The sequence below is a fragment of the Zonotrichia albicollis genome, chromosome 4, assembly GCF_047830755.1.
Source record: "Zonotrichia albicollis isolate bZonAlb1 chromosome 4, bZonAlb1.hap1, whole genome shotgun sequence".
Lineage (NCBI taxonomy): Eukaryota > Metazoa > Chordata > Aves > Passeriformes > Passerellidae > Zonotrichia > Zonotrichia albicollis.
Genome location: NC_133822.1, coordinates 4,367,891 through 4,388,241, shown reverse-complemented (window position 1 = coordinate 4,388,241; position 20,351 = coordinate 4,367,891). Strand labels below are relative to the sequence as shown.

General features: G+C 50.1%; 1 protein-coding gene across 2 annotated transcripts; it reads right to left on the bottom strand.

Moving 5' to 3' along the window:
• Positions 1-7,292: 7,292 nt before the first annotated feature.
• Positions 7,293-12,769, bottom strand: LOC141728734 (endonuclease domain-containing 1 protein-like). Of its 2 annotated transcripts, XM_074538693.1 has the most exons (4): positions 12,734-12,769; positions 12,436-12,523; positions 10,073-10,391; positions 7,293-9,163 (listed from the first exon to the last, which is right to left on the bottom strand). In XM_074538693.1, the coding sequence occupies exons 3-4, from the start codon at positions 10,355-10,357 to the stop codon at positions 8,618-8,620; spliced, it is 831 nt and encodes a 276-aa protein (XP_074394794.1). In that variant the 5' UTR covers positions 10,358-10,391; positions 12,436-12,523; positions 12,734-12,769; the 3' UTR covers positions 7,293-8,617. The 2 variants fall into 2 exon arrangements, with proteins under 2 accessions (XP_074394794.1, XP_074394793.1); XM_074538692.1 differs by lacking the exon at positions 12,734-12,769 and having other exon boundaries at positions 12,436-12,693.
• Positions 12,770-20,351: the final 7,582 nt, after the last annotated feature.

Genomic DNA, 20,351 nt, shown 5'->3' with positions numbered 1-20,351 from the left:
TGGGTTCCTTGATCATTTCATCAATCCCACCAGCTGCAGCTGCTGCTGCTCCAGCACCTACACATGTTTCTGCCCCCAAAAGAAACGCTCTGCTGACATTGGATGGACTGGCCTGACTCTGATACACTCAGATATTCACAGTCTGTCCTTCTGCAGCCTCCCAGAACACCACTGCCATGGCCAGGCTACAAATATTCTCTTGCCTGGTTGCCAGGGCTGTGTGACAGCTCCATCCCAGCAGCCTGGGAAGGAGAAGGCTCTGGGGATACCTCAGAGCACCTGCCAGTACTTTAGGAGTCTACAGGAGAGATGGAGACAGACTCTGCACAAGGGCTTGGAGCTGACAGGTGTGCTGGGTTCAGAGTTAGTTTTCTTGTCAGTGGCAGGTGTAGGGCTGTGTTTTGGAGTTGTGCTGAACACAGAGTTGATAACACAGAGATGTTTCTGGTATTTCTGGGCAGAGCTTTCACAGGCCAAGGCCTTTTATGCTTTTTGCACTGTCAGACTGGCGAGGAGGCTGGGGGTACCTGGGAGGTTGGGAGGAGACACAGCCAGGACAGGTGAGCCCAACTGACCAGAGGATATTCCAGAGCATGTGACATCATGCTGAGGATACAAGGTCAGGGGAAGAAGGAGAAGATTGGAGTGGTGGCTTTTGTCTTCTGAGGTAGTTGTTAGGTGGGATAGGGCCCTGCTCTCCTGGAGGTGGCTGAACACCTTTCTATCCATGGGAAATGGTGAAGGAATTGCTTGCTGTGCTTTGCTTGTGTGCTCAGATTTTGCTTTCCTTGTTAAACCGTCTCTATCTCCGTCCATGAGTTTTCCAGCTTTTCCCCTTCCAGTTCTCTCCCTGATCCCGGTGGTCAGGGAGGGAGGGAGCAGCTGCATGGGACGTGGCTGCTGGCTGGGTTTAACCACAGCACTGGGCCAAGCTGAAAGGGCTTTAAATGGAAGAAATGTTGGTTTAGACTGGATATTAAGAAGACATTTTTGACTGTGGGGTGGTGAAAGCAAGCCCAGGTTGCCCACAGAAGCTGAGACTGCTCCATGCCTACATGTGTCCGTGGCCAGGTTGAACCAGGCTTGGAGCAGCCTGGGATAGTGGAAGGTGTCCCTGCCTATGGGAGGGCATGGAATTAGGCTGGTCATTAAGGTCCTTTCCAACCCCAAATATTCTGTGATTCAATGACCATTCATTCATTTAAAGCTAAACTGGACTCATTTTCTTCCATTTCCAAAAGTCCAGGAATAATAGAATGATGAGTTGGTTGTTACCACCAGAAGTGTCCAGAAGAAGTGTTTTAGACCAAAGTTGGTTTAAACATGCTGGTTGAGTCCTGTGGTTTCTTTTGTCTCTGTTAACCTGGGACTGATGTCTTAAACAAACTGGGGTTTAGCCAGAATGAGGGAGAAGGCCAAGAAGAAGCAGATCTGGTGGAGGTGGGGCAAACTCCTCCTTTCTGATGGGGCCCAACTGACAGAACAAAGCAGGGCTCAAGAGTGGTCACATCATTAGAAGGGGCCATAAACCATCAAAGACCACCAAAGTGTCCCCCAACTCCATAGTGCTGCATGACCCAGTGTACAACACCGCCCAGGGGAAAAGTGGGGCAACCCCACATAGTCCTGAATTCACAGAACCTGCTGAACTCTTCAATGCAAAGGCCTCAACCCCCAAAGAGTCGTCAAAGTTTTGGACACCAAAGTGGGGAGTCTTGTTCCTGAATCAATGGAGGTATCTTATAAGAGATGTTGGCACCCTGGTCTACTTTGTCCATGCTACACACAGGAGAATAACTGGTGTCTGATGCCGACACTTGTGTGGGTGTTATGGCATCCTCTGATTGCATTTGCAAACCCAAGGTCCTGCAAGGATGCTCTGGGCACTGTGACTTTACTGGTGAAAGTAGAAATTTCACTGAGAAACAACTTGTGATTTATACAAGATGTGACCCTGCAATCCAGCACTGCAGCAAATCACTTTTATTGCAAGCTCTTGCAAACTCCATGATGGGGCACACATTGATCTTTGACAACCATTGAATACATTTCTCCAAATCAGTTTCCCATCAGTCTGCAGAAAAGCTTCAGAAGCAGAGCAGAGCATGAAGGTGTCCAGGGAGTGCAGCACAGGAATTCAGCTGTGGCTGCTCCAGGCTCTCTATGGATCTGATGCCAAAGCCTGCCTGTCTGATACAACAGCTGCTGCTCTCAAGGTGCACTTTCAAAAGCAAGCCAACAAAATCACATGCTAGGATCACAGAATCACTGAATTGTATTTTGGAGGGACTTCTCAGCATCTTCTAGTCCAGACTACAGGCTGTAGCAGATCAGCTAGAGCAGGTTGTCCACAATGTTCTCTGCAGCATCTTCACGTGTGGGGCACAGCATTTGGGCTGCAGCATTCCTCAACACCTCCTGACCTGACCCCCAGGGGTTCTTGGCTGATATTCCTATGCCAAAGTGCTGCTGCCCATCAGCAAGGGACGTTTTGCTCAGGTACAGGAAGTGTGAACCTCATTGCAGCAAGTGTAAACAGAAAGCCAATCACATATACAACAGATAAGCAGTTCCTCAGAAATCAGAGCTGTAAAATTTACAATATAACCTCATAAAAGTTGCCAAACAGGAAAGTTGGTTTCCTGGATGGACTAAAGGATCTTTGCATAACTGCTCTCTCAAGCAAAGTTTAGAAGATACCTCTGTCTTGATTCTCCTGTTTCCTTCTCATTCGGGACAGCACATGGCAACATGTTCAGTCCACAGAATGCGAACCATTGGTGTTACTGGAAATGGGATTAGCCAGCTGCCTGATCCAACCCTGAGCAGTGAAGTGGCTTGAGGTCACAATGCCTCCTCACAATTCCCAGCAAAAATACTTTTTCCCATGTGACAAAAATCCCTGTGACACACTGGAGCCCAGTGCTCTCCTGAAAGATGGACAGACACAGAGCAAACTGCAAAATTACCCTGCCATGGCAGTGCAGCTGCGGCTCCCCAGGGAACTCAGGTGCTTCCCACCCCACCGAGGGCATGGAGCAGCTCTGGGCTCAGCAAAGGGCTCCATCCCTATTGCCCATTCACAGCAGGCTCAGCAGAAAGCAGAGGCAATGCCAGGTGAAAGGTGCCTGGCAGCATGCTTGTGGAGCTGGGGCAGCCCTGTGCTCAGCTCCAAGCTGGCTTCCTGGGAAAAGCACAGAATTATTTCTGTTGGAAAAGGCCTCTGGCATTGTGGAGTCCAGCCTTTCACCAATCACCACCTGCTCAAGTGGACCATGGCACCGAGTGCCACATCGAGTCTCCAGGAACTGGGATTTCACCATGTCTTCAGGCAGTCCATTCCAATGCTGTATCACCCTTTATGTGAAAAAATTCCTCCTGATGCGCCACCAGAATCTCTTCTGCTTGAGGTCAAGGCCTTGCCCTCTCATCGTCTCGCTGTTTGTCCAGCAGAAAATACAGATCCCCAGCTGGCTACATCCCCTTTTCAGGGAGCTGGGGAGAGAAATGATCTCTCAGAGCCCCCATGCCTGGGCTAAAGAAGCCCAGCTGCCTCAGCTGCTCCTCACAGGCCTTTCCCTGCAGGGCCTTCAGCAGCTCCATGGCCTTGCTCTGCACGGCCTGCAGAGGTGGCCTCGGCCTGTGGATCCAGCCTGTCCTGATCCCTCTGCAGAGCCTTCCTGCCCTCCAGCAGCTGAGTCTCCCTCCAAACTTGGCATTATGCATGATCTTGCTGAGAGTTCCCTGCATCCCCTTATGCAGATCATCAGAAAAGATCTTCAACGGGACCGGGCCCCACACTGGTCCCTGGGGACAGCGCTTGTGGCCGGACGCCAGCTGCATGTGGCACTGCTCACCAAGGCTCTCTGGGCCTGGACATGCAGGCAGCTCCTGAGGCAGCCAGGAGAGCACCTCTCCAAGGCTTGGGCTGACAGCTTTTCCAGGAGAATGCTGTGGCAGGCTGTGCCAGAGGCTTTGGTGAAGTCCAGGTAGACACTTCCACAGCCTCCCCCCTCATCCACTGGCCGGTCATCTGGTCATCAAATGAGATCAGGTTTGCTATTGTGTTCTTATTTTATTTTCTGAATTGTTAGGATTGGGATGAAAGGAGCAGAAGAGAGTGTTTCTCGTGTTTGATTTCAAGTTTTAATTAATTCTTATCTGTGTTACAGTCTTACAAAGTGTGAGTTCTGTGGCATTCTACTAACAAAATACAAAATGGCCCACATATTTCTCAGCCAATTCTTTTAAGGCTAAACTATCCAATTGAGAAATGACACCTAAGTTATTTTTACTCTTAGCACAATAACTATTCACTCAAAGTCCATAATGTAGACTTTTCAAACAAATTACATGAAACAACCCAAATTCATCTGAAGAAGATGGTGAAGAAAAACAACTAGCCAGTGCCCAAAAACCTCCCTCTAGCTTTATATCTATTGCTATATGCAAAAATGTCAAACCCTAAGCTTTTTACCCTTTGCTGATGCATACTTTTATTCAAACTCTACACTTGCAATTTCAGAGCTACCAATCAATTCTGGAAGCCTTCTCAACAGCCTCAGGTCAAATACAGTGTTCCCTGGAGGATCTGTACCGTTCAACACAGACGGTTTAAAATTCTCAACATCTAGGCTTCTAACAGTTCCGTAGGAAGGACCTGCCTTTCCTAAAGCCCTGCTGACTGGCTGGGACTGATGCCTTGGTTCTCCTGGATGTGCCCTGTCATCACATTCAGGACAATCTGCTCCAAAACCCTTCTGGGATGCAAGGTCAGGTGGACACACCTCTAGTTCCCCAGATCCTCCTTCCAGCCCTTCTTGTGGATGGGTGTCTCAATGGCCAAACTCCAGGCATCTGGCACCTCCCAGTGACCCAGCACTGATTAGAACTGATGGGCTTGGTATGTTGGTTTTGCACAGGCAGGATTTTTGTAGCAGAAGGGCCACAGAGGTGACTTCTGTGAGAAGCTGCTAGAAGCTTCAACCTTGTCTAGCCGATTCAGTCCCTGATGGCTTTGAAGATGGACATGCTGGTGGCCACAGCTGGGCCAGTTAGAGATGTTGGTAAAACCTCTGCAATAACATATTTAAGTGGAAAATCAAAGCAAAGTTGCGTGTGCAGTTTGAATTGCAGCCTTAGATTAGGAGGAGTTGAGAACATGTGAGGGAAACAACATGGAGACATCAAGGTCAGTGGAGGAGGTGGAGAAGGTGCTTGAGGCACCAGGGTAGAGATTCCTCTGTAGGCCATGGTGTGACTGTGGTGAAGCTCCAGTTCCCCTGCATGCCCTGAGGATTAATGGGGAATGCAGAGATCCACCCACAGCCCATGGGGATTCATAGGGGATGCAGAGATCCACCCACAGCCCATGGGGATCCATGGGGAATGCAGAGATCTACCCACAGCCCATGAGGATACATAGGGGATGCAGACATCCACCCACAGCCCATGGGGATTCATAGGGGATGCAGAGATCCACCCACAGCCCATGGGGATCCATGGGGAATGCAGAGATCTACCCACAGCCCATGAGGATACATAGGGGATGCAGACATCCACCCACAGCCCATTTCAGAGCTGCCCACGCTGGAGTGGGTGGATGCTGGCATCCACTGGGAGACCTGGTGAAGAGAGGGGTCCCCTGCTGGAGCAGCCTGTCCTGGGAGGATTTCACCCAATGGAAGGATGACCCAGGCCAGGGCAGTTTGGGGAGGTCTGTGTGCCTGTGGGAGGGACTCCTGTTGCAGCAGTTTTGGTTGGACTGCTGCTAGTGAGAGTAGAGCCACACTGGAGAAGTTCAAGGAGACCTGTCTGCCATGGGAGGGACCCCACGGTGCAGAAGGGGAGGGACTCCTCTCCCTGAGTATTGGAAGAGAACCTTGGGTGATGAACTGACCAAGCCCTCCTCACTTTGTCTGCCTGTGCTGTTGCTGGGGAGGAGGGAAGGGCTGGAGGAAGAAAAGGTGTTTTTAAGGGGCTATTTTACTTCTCATTATTGTCGTCTGATTGGGTCTGTAATAAATTCACTTTCTGAGCTGAACAAGTTTTGCCCTTGGGAGTGTTTACTATGAGTTCTTAACTCATAAATTTTTATTATTTTTTTTATCTCTCCTCTTTTCAGCTGTGACAGGGGAGGCTGAGTGGGCAGCTTTTATGTGCGCCTGGTGTTTGACCAGTGTCAAACCACGACAGTTGTTCAAGCAGCCAATGGTTCCAGAGCCTGGAAATTCAGGACAGTGAGGCATGACATGAATCATGGTGAGGATGAGTGTGGTCCCAATCCCCAGCCAGTGTGCAGAGGTGGGTGAGAAAGTCAGAGGGAGCCATAGCCTGAGGTACAGCAGAGGTGTCTGCAGAGGGGCCTCAGCCTGAAGTCACTCTGATGCTTTCATCCCTGCAGGGGCTGTGTCAACATTTGATCCCAGCAGAAAAAATCCATCCAGGCAGAGGACCAGGGAGGGCAGGAGCTGTCCAGCAAAGGCAGTGAGAGTGATGTGCTCACTTTGCTCTCCTAAAAGCAACATCTTCTCCCAGGGGTGTGTGCAGCCCCGCTGGCACAAGGCAGGGCTCTTGCTGCTGTGGCCATGGCAGGTGGAGGCAAGAGGAGCAGAACTCCATGGTGCTGCCAGGCTGTGCCCCGTGTCTGCCCTGGCACCTGGTGCCTGTGCTCAGGTGTGCAGAGCCCCCAGAGCTGCCCCTGGGGAATGGGCCTGGCCTCTGGCTGCTGGCCCAGCTGGGGGTGCCTGTTGCCCAGGATGCTGCAGCACATCAGCCAGCCCCAGTGGGGCTCTCCAAACTCAGGGCAGCTGCAGGAGCCAAGGGTGCAGCTCTTTATTCAGCTGAGGCAGGCCTGGAGCTCTGCTGGCTGCGGTCACAGCTGGGACACCAGCACACCTGAAGACACCTGCATGGGGCTGCCTCACTCTGCACCTCCACCAGAACCTGTGTTTTAAAGCAGCCTCCAAACAGGTTGGTCCTGGATGGGCAGTGAGACCCAGCAGGACAATGAACAACAGCTCCTGAGCTGAGATGTCCAGTCCCAAGCTGGCACCTCTGAAAGTGACACAGCTTGCATGAGCTGTTGGCACCCTGGCACACTTTGTCCATGCCATTCAGAGGAGAATGACTGGTGTCTGATGCTGACACTTGTGCGGGTATTGTGGCATCCTCTGATTTCATTTGCACACTCAATGTCCTGCAAGGATGCTCTGGGCACTGTGACTTTACTAGTGGGTGTAGAAATTTCAGTGGGAAGCAAATTGTGGTTTATAGAAGATGTGACCCTGCAATCAAGCACTGCAGCAAATCACTTTTATTGTAAGCTCTTGCAAACTCCATGATGGGATACACATTGATCTTTGACAACCATTGAATACATTTCCCCAAATCAGTTTCCCATCAGTCTGCAGAAAAGCTTCAGAAGCAGAGCAGAGCATGAAGGAGTTCGAGGAGTGCAGCACAGGAATTCAGCTTTGGCTGCTCCAAGCTCTCTATGGATCTGATGCCAAAGCCTGCCTGTCTGATACAACAGCTGCTGCTCTCAAGGTGCACTTTCAAAAGCCACCAAAGAAAAGCATGTGCCAGGATCACAGAATCACTGAATTGTTGTGTTTTGGAGGGACTTCTCAGGATCTTCTAATCCAGACTCCAGGCTGCAGCAGGATCAGCTAGAGCAGGTTGTCCAGAAGCATGTATTGTTGGGCTTTGGGTTATCTTCAGACATGGAGATCTCCAGACAGGATCTCTGGGCACCCTGAGGCACCCTGGTGCAACAGCCTGGCTAAGGAGGTGAGGGACAAGTCAGCGGCACACTCCTGGGGACAGCTGAGGAGGAGAGGACTCGTTCCTCAGAGCTCTCTCCTGACGTGGGCAGCAAAGCAAAGCAGCTGGAGGCTCTGCCCACATATTTGTACCTTTGAGCAGAGCAGGAGTTGCTCTGAGGGACAGAGCTGGAAACACACCAGAGAAGGATGCAGCACAGACTCTGACCAGGACATTTGTCCCCCTCTACTCTGCTCTGCTCAGACCCCACCTGCAGTGGTGCCTCCAGCTCTGGGCCCACAGCACAAGAAGGATCCAAAGCTGTTGGAGTGGATTCCAGTGGAGGCCATGAAGGTGCTCCAAGGGCTGGAGTGTTTCTGCTCTGGGGTGAGGGTGAGAGAGCTGTGGATGTTCAGCCTGGAGAAGACTGCTGAGAGTTCAGTACCTCAGGGATCTCCAAGAGGGCTGGAGAGGGTCTTTGGACAAGGGTATGAAGTGAGAAGACAGGAGGGAATGGTTTCACACTGATGGAGGGCAGGGTTAGATGGGATATTATAAAGCAGTAAATTACAGTGAGCAGGCTGTGGTATGAGTAAAAGTTACCCAGAGCTGTTTTGACTGCCCCATCCCTGGAAGGGTTCAAGGCCAGGCTGGGGAGGGCTTGGAACAAGCTGGTGTAATGGAAGGTGTCCCTGCCCATGGAAGGCAGGTCAAAGTCAGATGATGTTTAAGGCTTTAAGGTCCCATCCAAACCAACCCATTCTGTGATTCTGTGATTCTGTGATTCTGTGATTCTGTGATTCTGTGACATGTGGGAACAGCCACCTAACCCTTTCCATTGAGAATGTGAGCCTTATTCCCTGGGACATGCTTTCTCAAACAGAGTAACCTTTCCACCATAGAGATTGGACAACTTGTCCTCCAGCTCCCCCAGCGTGATTGTCTCCACCTCATTCTTGTCGTTCTCAGCGATGGCCCCCCAAGCACTTGTGGGGTCTGTGCCCACCATGCAGCAGGCAGCTGACCATATGTGGCTGGGCTTGTTCACCCTCCCTTTGGCAATGTTAATGTTCCCAGGCACAGCACCCGTGATCACGTAGGTGGTTGTACAGTCCTTGGTATGTTGGGGCATTGTTTTAGACTGGTAGATGTTCCACTGGCCCTTGTTGAGACTGCTGTCCTGGGGCACTACGTTGGTCAGGGTGAAGGTAGCCATCTTGCTATCTTGATTCTCCATATGGTCACTGGGATTCAAATGGCCAAGGTTCAAATCCTTCTGTCCTTCGTAGTCCTCAAGGACAGCCTGGCTCTCTTCGATTTCTTCTAAGGTGAAACGATGTTGATCAATGAGGTCTGACTCCCTTTTCATCTCTTTAAGATTTACATTCTTATCTATGAGCTGAACAGGAAAAAAGAAAGAGGTGTTAGAATGGGGAATGGGAGTAATGGAGAAGATTTCCCTGAAGCAGAAGCCTCTGATGGTCAAGGTCCCATTTTTTGTCATCTCAGTGTAGGAAAATGTATGAATCTGACAGAAATCATACACATGACCCTCCCACATGAACAAAAAAGCTTTAAAGAACAAGTAGCTCAGAATATGACTGGTCTCAGTTTGAGTTCTTACTTTTCTGTCCCAGTCTGCAGTCTGTGCTGGGAGCATGGATACTTGCATGAGACAAGGAGCATTTCCCACTTCTAGGATTTAAAGGATTGATGGACATCATCTCCCCTGCCAAATCTGCTTCCCTTTCCTCCTGTCTCCACAGCCCAAATCTGCCCAGGTCTCTCCCTGGATCCCCTCAAACCACACTGTGACTCTGTGATTCTGTGATGTTATGTGTGGTTGCTACAGGTGTAGCCCAGTCCTGGAACGCCAGAGGTTGCCTCCTGTAACCCCATACACAAGGAGATGTGTCAGGAAATCAGTCGTATAGCTTAGATTTCCTGGGAGTGCTACAGTGCATTCAAGGATGAACAGTTTTGCTCAGTAAGAAAAAAGATCTCAATTTGAATGGAATCTGTTACAGCAGTGCTGAGAATGTGTCTCAGAGCTGATCTGAGCCAGGGAGAATTTTCTGCAGCATCACTGAAAAAAAGTTATATTTGATCAGCCTCTGTTCATTTGGGGCCTCTAATCTGAAAGGAGTCCTGTGGAAATGAAATAGCCCAAAAATTACTCTGGAGAAAGTGGATAAAATCAAAGGTATTTTGGGTGGCCTGGGTGAAAGGTCCAGGAAAAGTGGTAATTCAAATGCTGCAGCTCATCTCTGAGTGGCTGGAGGGTGATGTGTGTAAGAGGGACACTCACCTGAGGCTCAACCATCCACCACTCTGGAGGTTCCTTGCCATCTGCAGGCTCATATTTGTAAGCAGAGTACACTGGAATTCTCCTGTCTCTGTCGTACAGGGTGGCATAGTGATACGAGTTCCTGAAGCGCTGACAGATCCAGGCTGGGTTCTGTGGGTTCAGGGCATTATTTGGAGGGGTCTCCGAATAGAAGAACTGAGGACAACTTGCAAAGGGTGTCACCACCTCGCTGTGTCCCAGCCAGAGGCAGCTGGCCAACACCTGCAGCAGCAGCAGCCCCAGCATGGTGGCAGGATTTCAGTGAAGGGCTCTTGCTCCCCTGGAAGGCAAATGCAGAGGGACACTCAGCTTGGAGAGAGCAGGTCACAGCCTGGAGCCTTTTGGTGTACAGGGACAGAGCTGGCAGAGGAGGGGATTGTGAGAGACCAGGAAAAGATTAATTTCTGTCCTCCTGCATGTGGAACAATCACGAGGATGACAAGGCTGAAACCAAAACCAGGGTTTAGGTGCCATGCGGAGGCAGCAGTAGGAGCACTCATCCTGTAGGAAGAAGGAGCCAAACCCACCAGGACTGCAATCAGCTCTCACAGCAAAGGGATCTTGCAACTGAGGCACAGCCCTGGGACAAGGTCACCTTTGCCCACCTCCCTCCTGCTCTCAGCACCTTCCCACAGCACACACCTGCAGCTGGGCACGGACTCTGCTCAGCCCCCTGCCATGCTGAGCTGGGCTTTAATCTCATGGGCCATTGGGCAGGCAAAGAACAGCAATGCTGCACTGCCTACAGCTCTCTGGCCCCAGCCAGGTTCACACAGACACTCAGCTCTTCCAGTCAGACCCAATACTGAACCCCAAATCATCCACCTGAGCTCCTGCCTCTCAGCTGACATTGGGCCATGGGTGTCCTGCTGCTCACCTTGCATTTCCATGTTATCCAAGCCCAGACTCTGAACTTGCAGGCACATGGAGGGAGCAAATGAAGGGGCCAAGCAGATGGCAGCAGCAAGCATGAGAGATAACACCTCTATCTTATCAGCACAGTGGCTGCTGCAATGCCAACCCTGAGGGGCAGCTCTTGCCCTGGTTGCCTGGGATTCCTGCTGATGCCCATCTTCACCTTTGCTGATTGATTTCCCTGGACAGTCAAAGGCACCACTGCAGGAATTTCTTGGACAGCCACCTGTGCTGTCTTTCTCAGTGCTGATGGGATTTTCAGCAGGCAGTAAGACCATTCCTTTATGAGAAAAATGCTGAAAAGCTCCCTGGGATGATGGAAACCACACGAGGGGCTTTGTCTCCTTTCAGAGACAGCACAGGTTTGGGAGAGCAGGGATGCTTCCATTTGCATTGCCAGACACTCATTGCAGACATTTAATATCATCAGCATTTGGGATAAGGCAGCTGGGACAGGCAGTTCAAAGGGTTCCTGGCACACAAAGCTGCCACAGCCTCTAAAGCACAAAGCCCACCTTGGGCTGGCCAGGGGCTGAGCTCAGCACTGCTGAAGGCTTCACAGGTCACCTTGCACACTTGCCCTTGTCTTGTTCTTCTCCCTGACCCTCATCTCTCCATTTCCACTGTATTAAGGATGCTGAGCTGCACACAGCCCTGCTCTGACCCAAGGTATCTGGTCCTTTACCTCTTTTCCAGCCTTGGATCAGGAATGTGGTGACCAATGAGCTGGAAACAGAGAACTGCTACTAACAGTCGGGACTTTTTACAATACTCTGCAGAGCATGCCCAAAGCTGCCCCAAATCAAGCAGAGAAGGGTATGAAAAGTATTATCTATGACCCACTCCATGAGATTGAAATATGTCTAACTAACTTAATATCTACTTTAACAGATTCATAGAAAAGAATGTACCATGAGAAGGAGCAGCACAGGATTCTGCTCGCAGCCCCAAAGTGGCAGAGGAGTCTCAAATGCCTCTGCTGCAGTCACACACTCTCTGGGTTTATATGCTCTCAAGGAAGAGACAGTTGTTATATTTCCCAAGAGGCCTTTAGAATAAATTTTCTCAGGTGTTCACACCCCATCTCTGTTTGTCTAGAGGTTTTTTGCAAGGTCATAGGTGAAGATTTAGTACTCGATAATCTCCCCCTTCCTTCTTGTTAAACAATTTGATGTTAATTTTCAGGTGAGCTGGCTTGAGTTTCTTTCCCAAATCATTCCCTCCCTCCATACCCTCCTGACTCACAGAAAATACCAAAATGCTTCAAAAGTCAATGCATTCATACGCCCTGATTGTTCCTTGGAGCTCAGCAGCTCCAGCCTAGCCTTTGTCCATATATATATTTTTTTCAGAAATCAGGAAAGATTTTGAATATTGGCATCAATGGTGAGGAGGGAGAAAGAGCTTACCTTGGTGCAGAGTCTCAGAACAGGCAGCTGAACTGTTCCTTCTGACTTCTAGCACGAGAAAGGAGTGTGTGAATCCTCAGGAGTGCACCTGCAATATATAAATATAACCTGCAGTCATAACTTCCCCCTTGTTATAAACAAGGAATTCTACAGAATAGAGAAGTTATCTATTTTTATTCCTGGGGTATGTGCACAGCCACACTGAAATGTCCTGACTGTTGTTTGTTGTAGTTCCCCAGAATTTCTCCCAAATTTGCTGCCTTGTAGCATGGTATATCAGGATAGGTTAACTATATACCGAGTCATGAAGTTGCCCTTTTTGGTAAACAGTGAATTCCACAGAAAAGAGAAGTTTTCTATTTTTATTTAGGGATTTTGTTCACACCCACTCTGAAAGATGCTGACATTGCTTTATTTTCCCAAGACTTCCTCCCGAATTTGCTGACTTGCAGCATGGTATGTCTGTATCAGCTAACAGGGTCTGGTGGGTTCCTTGATCATTTCATCAATCCCACCAGCTGCAGCTGCTGCTGCTCCAGCACCTACACGTGTTTCTGCTCCCAACAACACATCTCTGCTGACATTGGATGCACTGGCCTGACTCTGATACACTCAGATATTCACAGTCTGTCCTTCTGCAGCCTCCCTGAACATCATTGCCATGGTCAGGCTACAAATATTCTCTTGCCTGGTTGCCAGGGCTGTGTGACAGCTCCATCCCAGCAGCCTGGGAAGGAGAAGGCTCTGGGGATACCTCAGAGCACCTGCCAGTACTTTAGGAGTCTACAGGAGAGCTGGAGACAGACTCTGCACAAGGGCTTGGAGCTGACAGGTGTGCTGGGTTCAGAGTTAATTTTCTTGACAGTGGAAGATGTGGGGCTGTGTTTTGGAGTTGTGCTGAACACAGAGTTGATAACACAGAGATGTTTATGGTATTTCTGGGCAGAGCTTTCACAGGCCAAGGCCTTTTCTGCTTTCTGTACTGCCAGGCAGTCAAGGAGGCTGGGGGTACCTGGGAGGTTGGGAGGAGACACAGCCAGGACAGGTGAGCCCAACTGACCAGAGGATATTCCAGAGCATGTGACATCATGCTGAGGATATAAAGTGAGGGGAAGGAGGAGGTAGGAGGGGGCATTTGGAATGATGGGTTTTGTCTTCCCAGGTAGCTGTTAGGTGGGTTGGGCCCTGCTCTGCTGGAGGTGGCTGAATGCCTTTCTATCCATGGGAAATGGTGAAGGAAATCCTTGATGTGCCTTGCTTGTGTGCACAGCTTTTGCTTTTCCTGTTAAACTGTCTCTATGTCCACCTAGGAGATTTCCTGCTTTTCCCCTTCCAGTTCTCTCCCTGATCATGGTGGTCAGGGAGGGAGGGAGTGGCTGCGTGGGACATGGCTGCTGGCTGGGGTTAAACCACACCATTAGAACAGAAATCACAGAATTCACAGAATTCACAGAATGACTTCGTTGGGAGAGAGCCTCAAGATGATCAAGTCTAACTCATGCCCCAACATCTTAACTGAACCATGGCACTGAGTGCCACATCCAGTCATTTTTTAAACATTTCCAGGGATGGTGACTCCACCACCACCCTGGTAAGATCATTCCAGAACTTCTTCACTCTTTCAGTGAAAAACTTTTTCCTAGTATCCAGCCTGTATTTCCCTTGACACAGCTTGAGACAAGGTGAAACAGCTTGAAATGGAAGGAGTGTAGGTTTAGAGTGGATATTATGAAGGTGTTTGTGACTGTGGAGCTGGTGAAGCCCCAGCAGAGGCATCCCACAGAAGCTGAGACTGCCCCATGCCTGCAAGTGTCCATGGCCAGGCTGGCTGAGGCTTAGAGCAACCTGAGATAGTGGAAGGTGTCCCTGCCTATGGGAGGGCATGGAAGTAGCGGGACATTAAGGTTCTTTCCAACCCAAAGTATTCTGTCATTCAATGACCATTCATTCACTCAAATCTAGATTGGACTCATTTTCTCCCATTTCCAAAAGTCCAGGAATAATAGAAGGATGTGTTGGTTCTTAGTGTCCAGAAGAAGTGTGTTAGACCAAATTTTGTTTAAACATGCTGGTTGAGTCCTGTGGTTTCTTGTGTCTCTGTTAACCTGGGACTGATGTCTTAAACAAACTGGGGTTTGTCCAGAATGAAGAAGAAGGCCAAGAAGAAGCAGATCTGGTGGAGGTGGGGCAAATTCCTCCTTTCTGATGGGGCCCAACTGACAGAACAAAGCAGGGGCAGCAGTGGTCACATCATTAGAAGGGGCCATAAACCATCAAAGACCCCCAAAGTGTCCCCCAACTCCACAGTGCTGCCTGACCAAGTGTAAAACCCCTCCCAGGGGAAAGATGGGAAAACCCACAGAATCCTGTACTCACAGAACCTACTGAACTGTTCAATGAAAAGGCCCCAACACCCAAAGGATCATCAAAGTTTGGAACATCAAAGTTGGTAGTCTTGTTCCTGGATCAATGGAGGTATCCTGTAAGAGATGTTGGCACCCTGGCACACTTGGTTCATGCCATTCACAGGAGAATAACTTGTGTCTGATGCTGACAGTTTTGTGGGTGTTGTGGCATCCTCTGATTGCAATTGCATACCCAATGTCCTGCAAGGATGCTCTGGGCACTGTGACTTTACCGGTGGGTGTAGAAATTTCAATGAGAAGTAACTTATGGTTTATAGAAGACGTGACCCTGCAATCCAGCACTGCAGAAAATCCCTTTTATTGTAAGCTCTTGCAAACTCCATGATTGGGCACATATTGTCCTTTAACAACCACTGAATACATTTCCCCAAATCAATTTCCAATCAATCTGCAGAAAAGCTTCAGAAGCAGAGCAGAGCATGAAGGTGTCCAAGGAGTGCAGCACAGGAATTCAGCTTTGGCTGCTCCAGGCTCTCTATGGATCTGATGCCACAGCCTGCCTGTCTGATACAACAGCTGCTGCTCCCAAGGTGCAGTTTCAAAAGCCACCAAAGAAAAGCATGTGCCAGGATCACAGAATCACTGAATTGTTGTGTTTTGGAGGGACTTCTAAAGATCTTCTAGTCCCGACTCCAGGCTGCAGCAGGATCAGCTAGAGCAGGTTGTCCACAATGTTCTCTGCAGCATCTTCACGTGTGGGGCACAGCATTTGGGCTGCAGCATTCCTCAACACCTCCTGACCTGACCCCCAGGGGTTCTTGGCTGATATTCCTATGCCAAAGTGCTGTTGCCCATCAGCAAGGGACATTTTGCCCAGGTACAGGAAGTGTGAACCTCATTGCAGGGAATGTAAACAGAAAGCCACCCAGATATACAACAGATAAGCAGTTCCTCAGAAATCAGAGCTGTAACTTTACAATATAACCTCATAAAAGTTGCCAAACAGGGAAGTTTGTTTCCCCCATGGACCAAAGGATCTTTGCTTAGCTGCTCTCTCAAGCAGATGTCAAAAGATGCCACTGTCTTGATTCTCATGTTTGCTTCTCTTTCGGGACAGCACATGGCAACATGTTCAGTCCACAGAATGTGAACCATTGGTGCTAATGGGGAAGACCTAAGCGAGCTGCCTGATCCAACACTTTGCACTGAAGTGGCCTGAGGTAACAATGTCTCCTCAGAATTCCCAGGAAAATATTGTTTCCTGAGCGACAAAAATCTCTGTGACACACTGGAGCCCAGTGCTCTCCCGAAAGATGGACAGACACAGAGCAAACTGCAAAATTACCCTGCCATGGCAGTGCAGCTGCCGCTTCCCAGGGAACTCAGGTACTTCCCACCCCACCGAGGGCATGGAGCAGCTCTGGGCTCAGCAAAGGGCTCCATCCCTATTGCCCATTCACAGCAGGCTCAGCAGAAAGCAGAGGCAATGCCAGCTGAAAGGTGCCTGGCAGCATGCTTGTGGAGCTGGGGCAGCCCTGTGCTCAGCTCCAAGGTGGCTTCCTGGGAGAAGCACAGAATTATTTCTGTTGGAAAAGGCCTCTGGCATCGTGGAGTCCAACCTTGGAACAATCACCTCCTCTTCAAGTGGACCATGGCACTGAGTCCCACATCCAGTCTCCAGAGATTGGGATTTCACCACATCTTCAGGCTGTCCATTCCAATGTTGAATCACCCTTTATGTGAAGAAATTCCTCCTGATGTGCCACCAGAATCTCCCTGGGTGCAGGTCGACACCTTGCCCTCTCATCGTCTCACTGTTTGTTCAGCAGAAAATGCAGATCCCCAGCTTGCTACACCCCCTTTTCAGGGAGCTGGGGAGAGAAATGATCTCTCAGAGCCCCCATGCCTGGGCTAAAGAAGCCCAGCTGCCTCAGCTGCTCCTCACAGGCCTTTCCCTGCAGGGCCTTCAGCAGCTCCATGGCCTTGCTCTGCACAGCCTGCAGAGGTGGCCTCGGCCCGTGCATCCAGCCTGTCCAGATCCCTCTGCAGAGCCTTCCTGCCCTCCAGCAGCTGAGTCTCCCTCCAAACTTGGCATCATCCGTGATCTTGCTGAGAGTTCCCTGCATCCCCTCATCCAGATCATCAGGAAAGATCTTCAACGGGACCGGGCCCTACACTGGTCCCTGTGGGCAGCGCTTATGGCCGGATGCCAACTGCATGTGGCACTGCTCACCAAGGCTCTCTGGGCCTGGGCATGCAGGCAGCTCCTGAGGCAGCCAGGAGAGCACCTCTCCAAGGCCTGGGCTCACAGCTTTTCCAGGAGAATGCTGTGGCAGACTGTGCCAGAGGCTTTGGTGAAGTCCAGGTAGACATTTCCACAGTCTCCCCCCTCATCCGCTGGGCCGGTCATCTGGTCATCAAATGAAATCAAGTTTGCTATTATGTTCTTACTTTATTTTTTTAATTGTTAGGATTGGGATGAAAGGAGCAGAAGAGAGTGTTTCTCGTGTTTGATTTCAAGTTTTAATTAATTCTTATCTGTGTTACAGTCTTACAAAGTGTGAGTTCTGTGGCATTCTACTAACAAAATACAAAATGGCCCACATATTTCTCAGCCAATTCTTTTAAGGCTAAACTATCCAATTAAGAAATGACACGTAAATTACTTTTAGCACAATAACTATTCACTCAAAGTCCATAATGTAGACTTTTCTAACAAATTACATAAAACAACCCAAATTCATGTGACAAAGAAGCTGAAGAAAAACAACTAGCCAGTACCCAAAAAACTCCCTTAGCTTTATATATATTGTTATATTCAAAAATGTTAAACCCTAAGCTTTTTACCCTTTGCTGATGCATACTTTTATTCAAACTCTACACCTGCAATTTCAGAGCTACCAATCAATTCTGGAAGCCTTCTCAACAGCCTCAGGTCAAATACAGTGTTCCCTGGAGGATCTGTACCTTTCATCACAGACGGTTTAAAATTCTCAACATCCAGGCTTCCAACAGTTCCCCGGGCAGAACCTGCCTTTCTTAAGGCCCTGATGGCTGGGACTGATGCCTTGGTTCTCCTGGATGTGCCCTGTCATCACATTCAGGACAATCTGCTCCAAAACCCTTCTGGGATGCAAGGTCAGGTGGACACACCTCTAGTTCCCCAGATCCTCCTTCCAGCCCTTCTTGTGGATGGGTGTCTCAATGGCCAAACTCCAGGCATCTGGCACCTCCCAGTGACCCAGCACTGATTAGAACTGATGGGCTTGGTATGTTGGTTTTGCACAGGCAGGATTTTTGTAGCAGAAGGGCCACAGAGGTGACTTCTGTGAGAAGCTGCTAGAAGCTTCCACCTTGTCTGGCAGATTCAGTCCCTGATGGCTTTGAAGATGGACATGCTGGTGGCCACAGCTGGGCCAGTTAGAGATGTTGGTAAAACCTCTGCAATAACATATTTAAGTGGAAAATCAAAGCAAAGTTGCGTGTGCAGTTTGAATTGCAGCCTTAGATTAGGAGGAGTTGAGAACATGTGAGGGAAACAACATGGAGACATCAAGGTCAGTGGAGGAGGTGGAGAAGGTGCTTGAGGCACCAGGGTAGAGATTCCTCTGTAGGCCATGGTGTGACTGTGGTGAAGCTCCAGTTCCCCTGCATGCCCTGAGGATTAATGGGGAATGCAGAGATCCACCCACAGCCCATGGGGATTCATAGGGGATGCAGAGATCCACCCACAGCCCATGGGGATCCATGGGGAATGCAGAGATCTACCCACAGCCCATGAGGATACATAGGGGATGCAGACATCCACCCACAGCCCATTTCAGAGCTGCCCACGCTGGAGTGGGTGGATGCTGGCATCCACTGGGAGACCTGGTGAAGAGAGGGGACCCCTGCTGGAGCAGCCTGTCCTGGGAGGATTTCACCCAATGGAAGGATGACCCAGGCCAGGGCAGTTTGGGGAGGTCTGTGTGCCTGCGGGAGGGACTCCTGTTGCAGCAGTTTTGGTTGGACTGCTGCTAGTGAGAGTGGAGCCACGCTGCAGAAGTTCAAGGAGAGCTGTCTGCCATGGGAGGGACCCCACAGTGCACAAGGGGAGGGACTCCTCTTCCTGAGCATTAGAAGAGAACCTTGGGTGATGTATTGACCAAGCCCCCCTCACTCTATCTGACTGTGCTGTTGGTGGGAAGGAGGGAAGGGCTGAGGGGAAAAAAAGGAGTTTTAAAAAGGCTATTTTACTTCTCATAATCCTCCTCTGATAGTGTCTGTAATAAACTCATTTTCTATCTCTAAGTTGAACAAGTTGTGCCTTTGGGAGAATTAGTCTGAGTCCTTATCTCAACTCATAAATCTTTTATTATTTTTTTTCCTCTCCTCTTTCTGGCAGTGACAGGGGAGGCTGAGTGAGCAGCTTTTATGTGCGCCTGGTGTTTGACCAGTGTCAAACCACGACAGTTGTTCAAGCAGCCAGTGGCTCAAGAACCTGAAAAGTTGGGGCAGTGAGGCATGGCATGAGGAATGCTGAGGATGAGTGTGGTCCCAATCCCCAGCCAGTGTGCAGAGGTGGGTGAGCAAGTCAGAGGGAGCCATAGCCTGAGGTACAGCAGAGATGTCTGCAGAGGGGCCTCAGCCTGAAGTCACTCTGATGCTTTCATCCCTGCAGGGGCTGTGTCAGCATTTGATCCCAGCAGAAAAAATCCATCCAGGCAGAGGACCAGGGAGGGCAGAGGCTGTCCAGCAAAGGCAGTGAGAGTGATGTGCTCCCTTTGCTCTCCTAAAAGCTACATCTTCTCCCAGGGGTGTGTGCAGCCCCGCTGGCACAAGGCAGGGCTCTTGCTGCTGTGGCCATGGCAGGTGGAGGCAAGAGGAGCAGAACTCCATGGTGCTGCCAGGCCGTGCCCCGTGTCTGCCCTGGGGCCTGGGGCCTGTGCTCAGGTGTGCAGAGCCCCCAGAGCTGCCCCTGGGGAATGGGCCTGGCCTCTGGCTGCTGGCCCAGCTGGGGGTGCCTGTTGCCCAGGATGCTGCAGCACATCAGCCAGCCCCAGTGGGGCTCTCCAAAGCTCAGGGCAGCTGCACTGGTCCAGGGTGCAGCTCTTTATTCAGCTGAGGCAGGCCAGGAGCTCTGCTGGCTGCGGTCACAGCTGGGACACCAGCACACCTGGAGACACCTGCATGGGGCTGCCTCACTCTGCACCTCCACCAGAACCTGTGTTTTAGTGCAGCCCCCTAACAGGTTGGTCCTGGTTGAGCAGTGAGACCCAGCAGGACAATGAACAACAGCTCCTGAGCTGAGATGTCCAGTCCCAAGCTGGCACCTCTGAAAGTGACACAGCTTGCATGAGCTGTTGGCACCCTGGCACATTTGGTTCATGGCATTCACAGGAGAATAACTGGTGTCTGATGCTGACACTTGTGTGGGTGTTGTGGCATCCTCTGATTGCAATTGCACACTCAATGTCCTGCAAGGATGCTCTGGGCCCTGTGACTTTACTGGTGAAAGTAGAAATTTTAGTGAGAAGTAAATTCTGGGTTATAGAAGACGTGACCCTGCAA

Excerpts from the sequence above, each read along its gene's own strand:
- LOC141728734 (XM_074538693.1), bottom strand. The coding sequence starts at position 10,357 with ATGCTGGGGCTGCTGCTGCTGCAGGTGTTGGCCAGCTGCCTCTGGCTG. Across the intron at positions 9,164-10,072 it reads GGTGGATGGTTGAGCCTCAG|CTCATAGATAAGAATGTAAA; the intron begins GTGAGTGTCCCT and ends TTTCCTGTTCAG.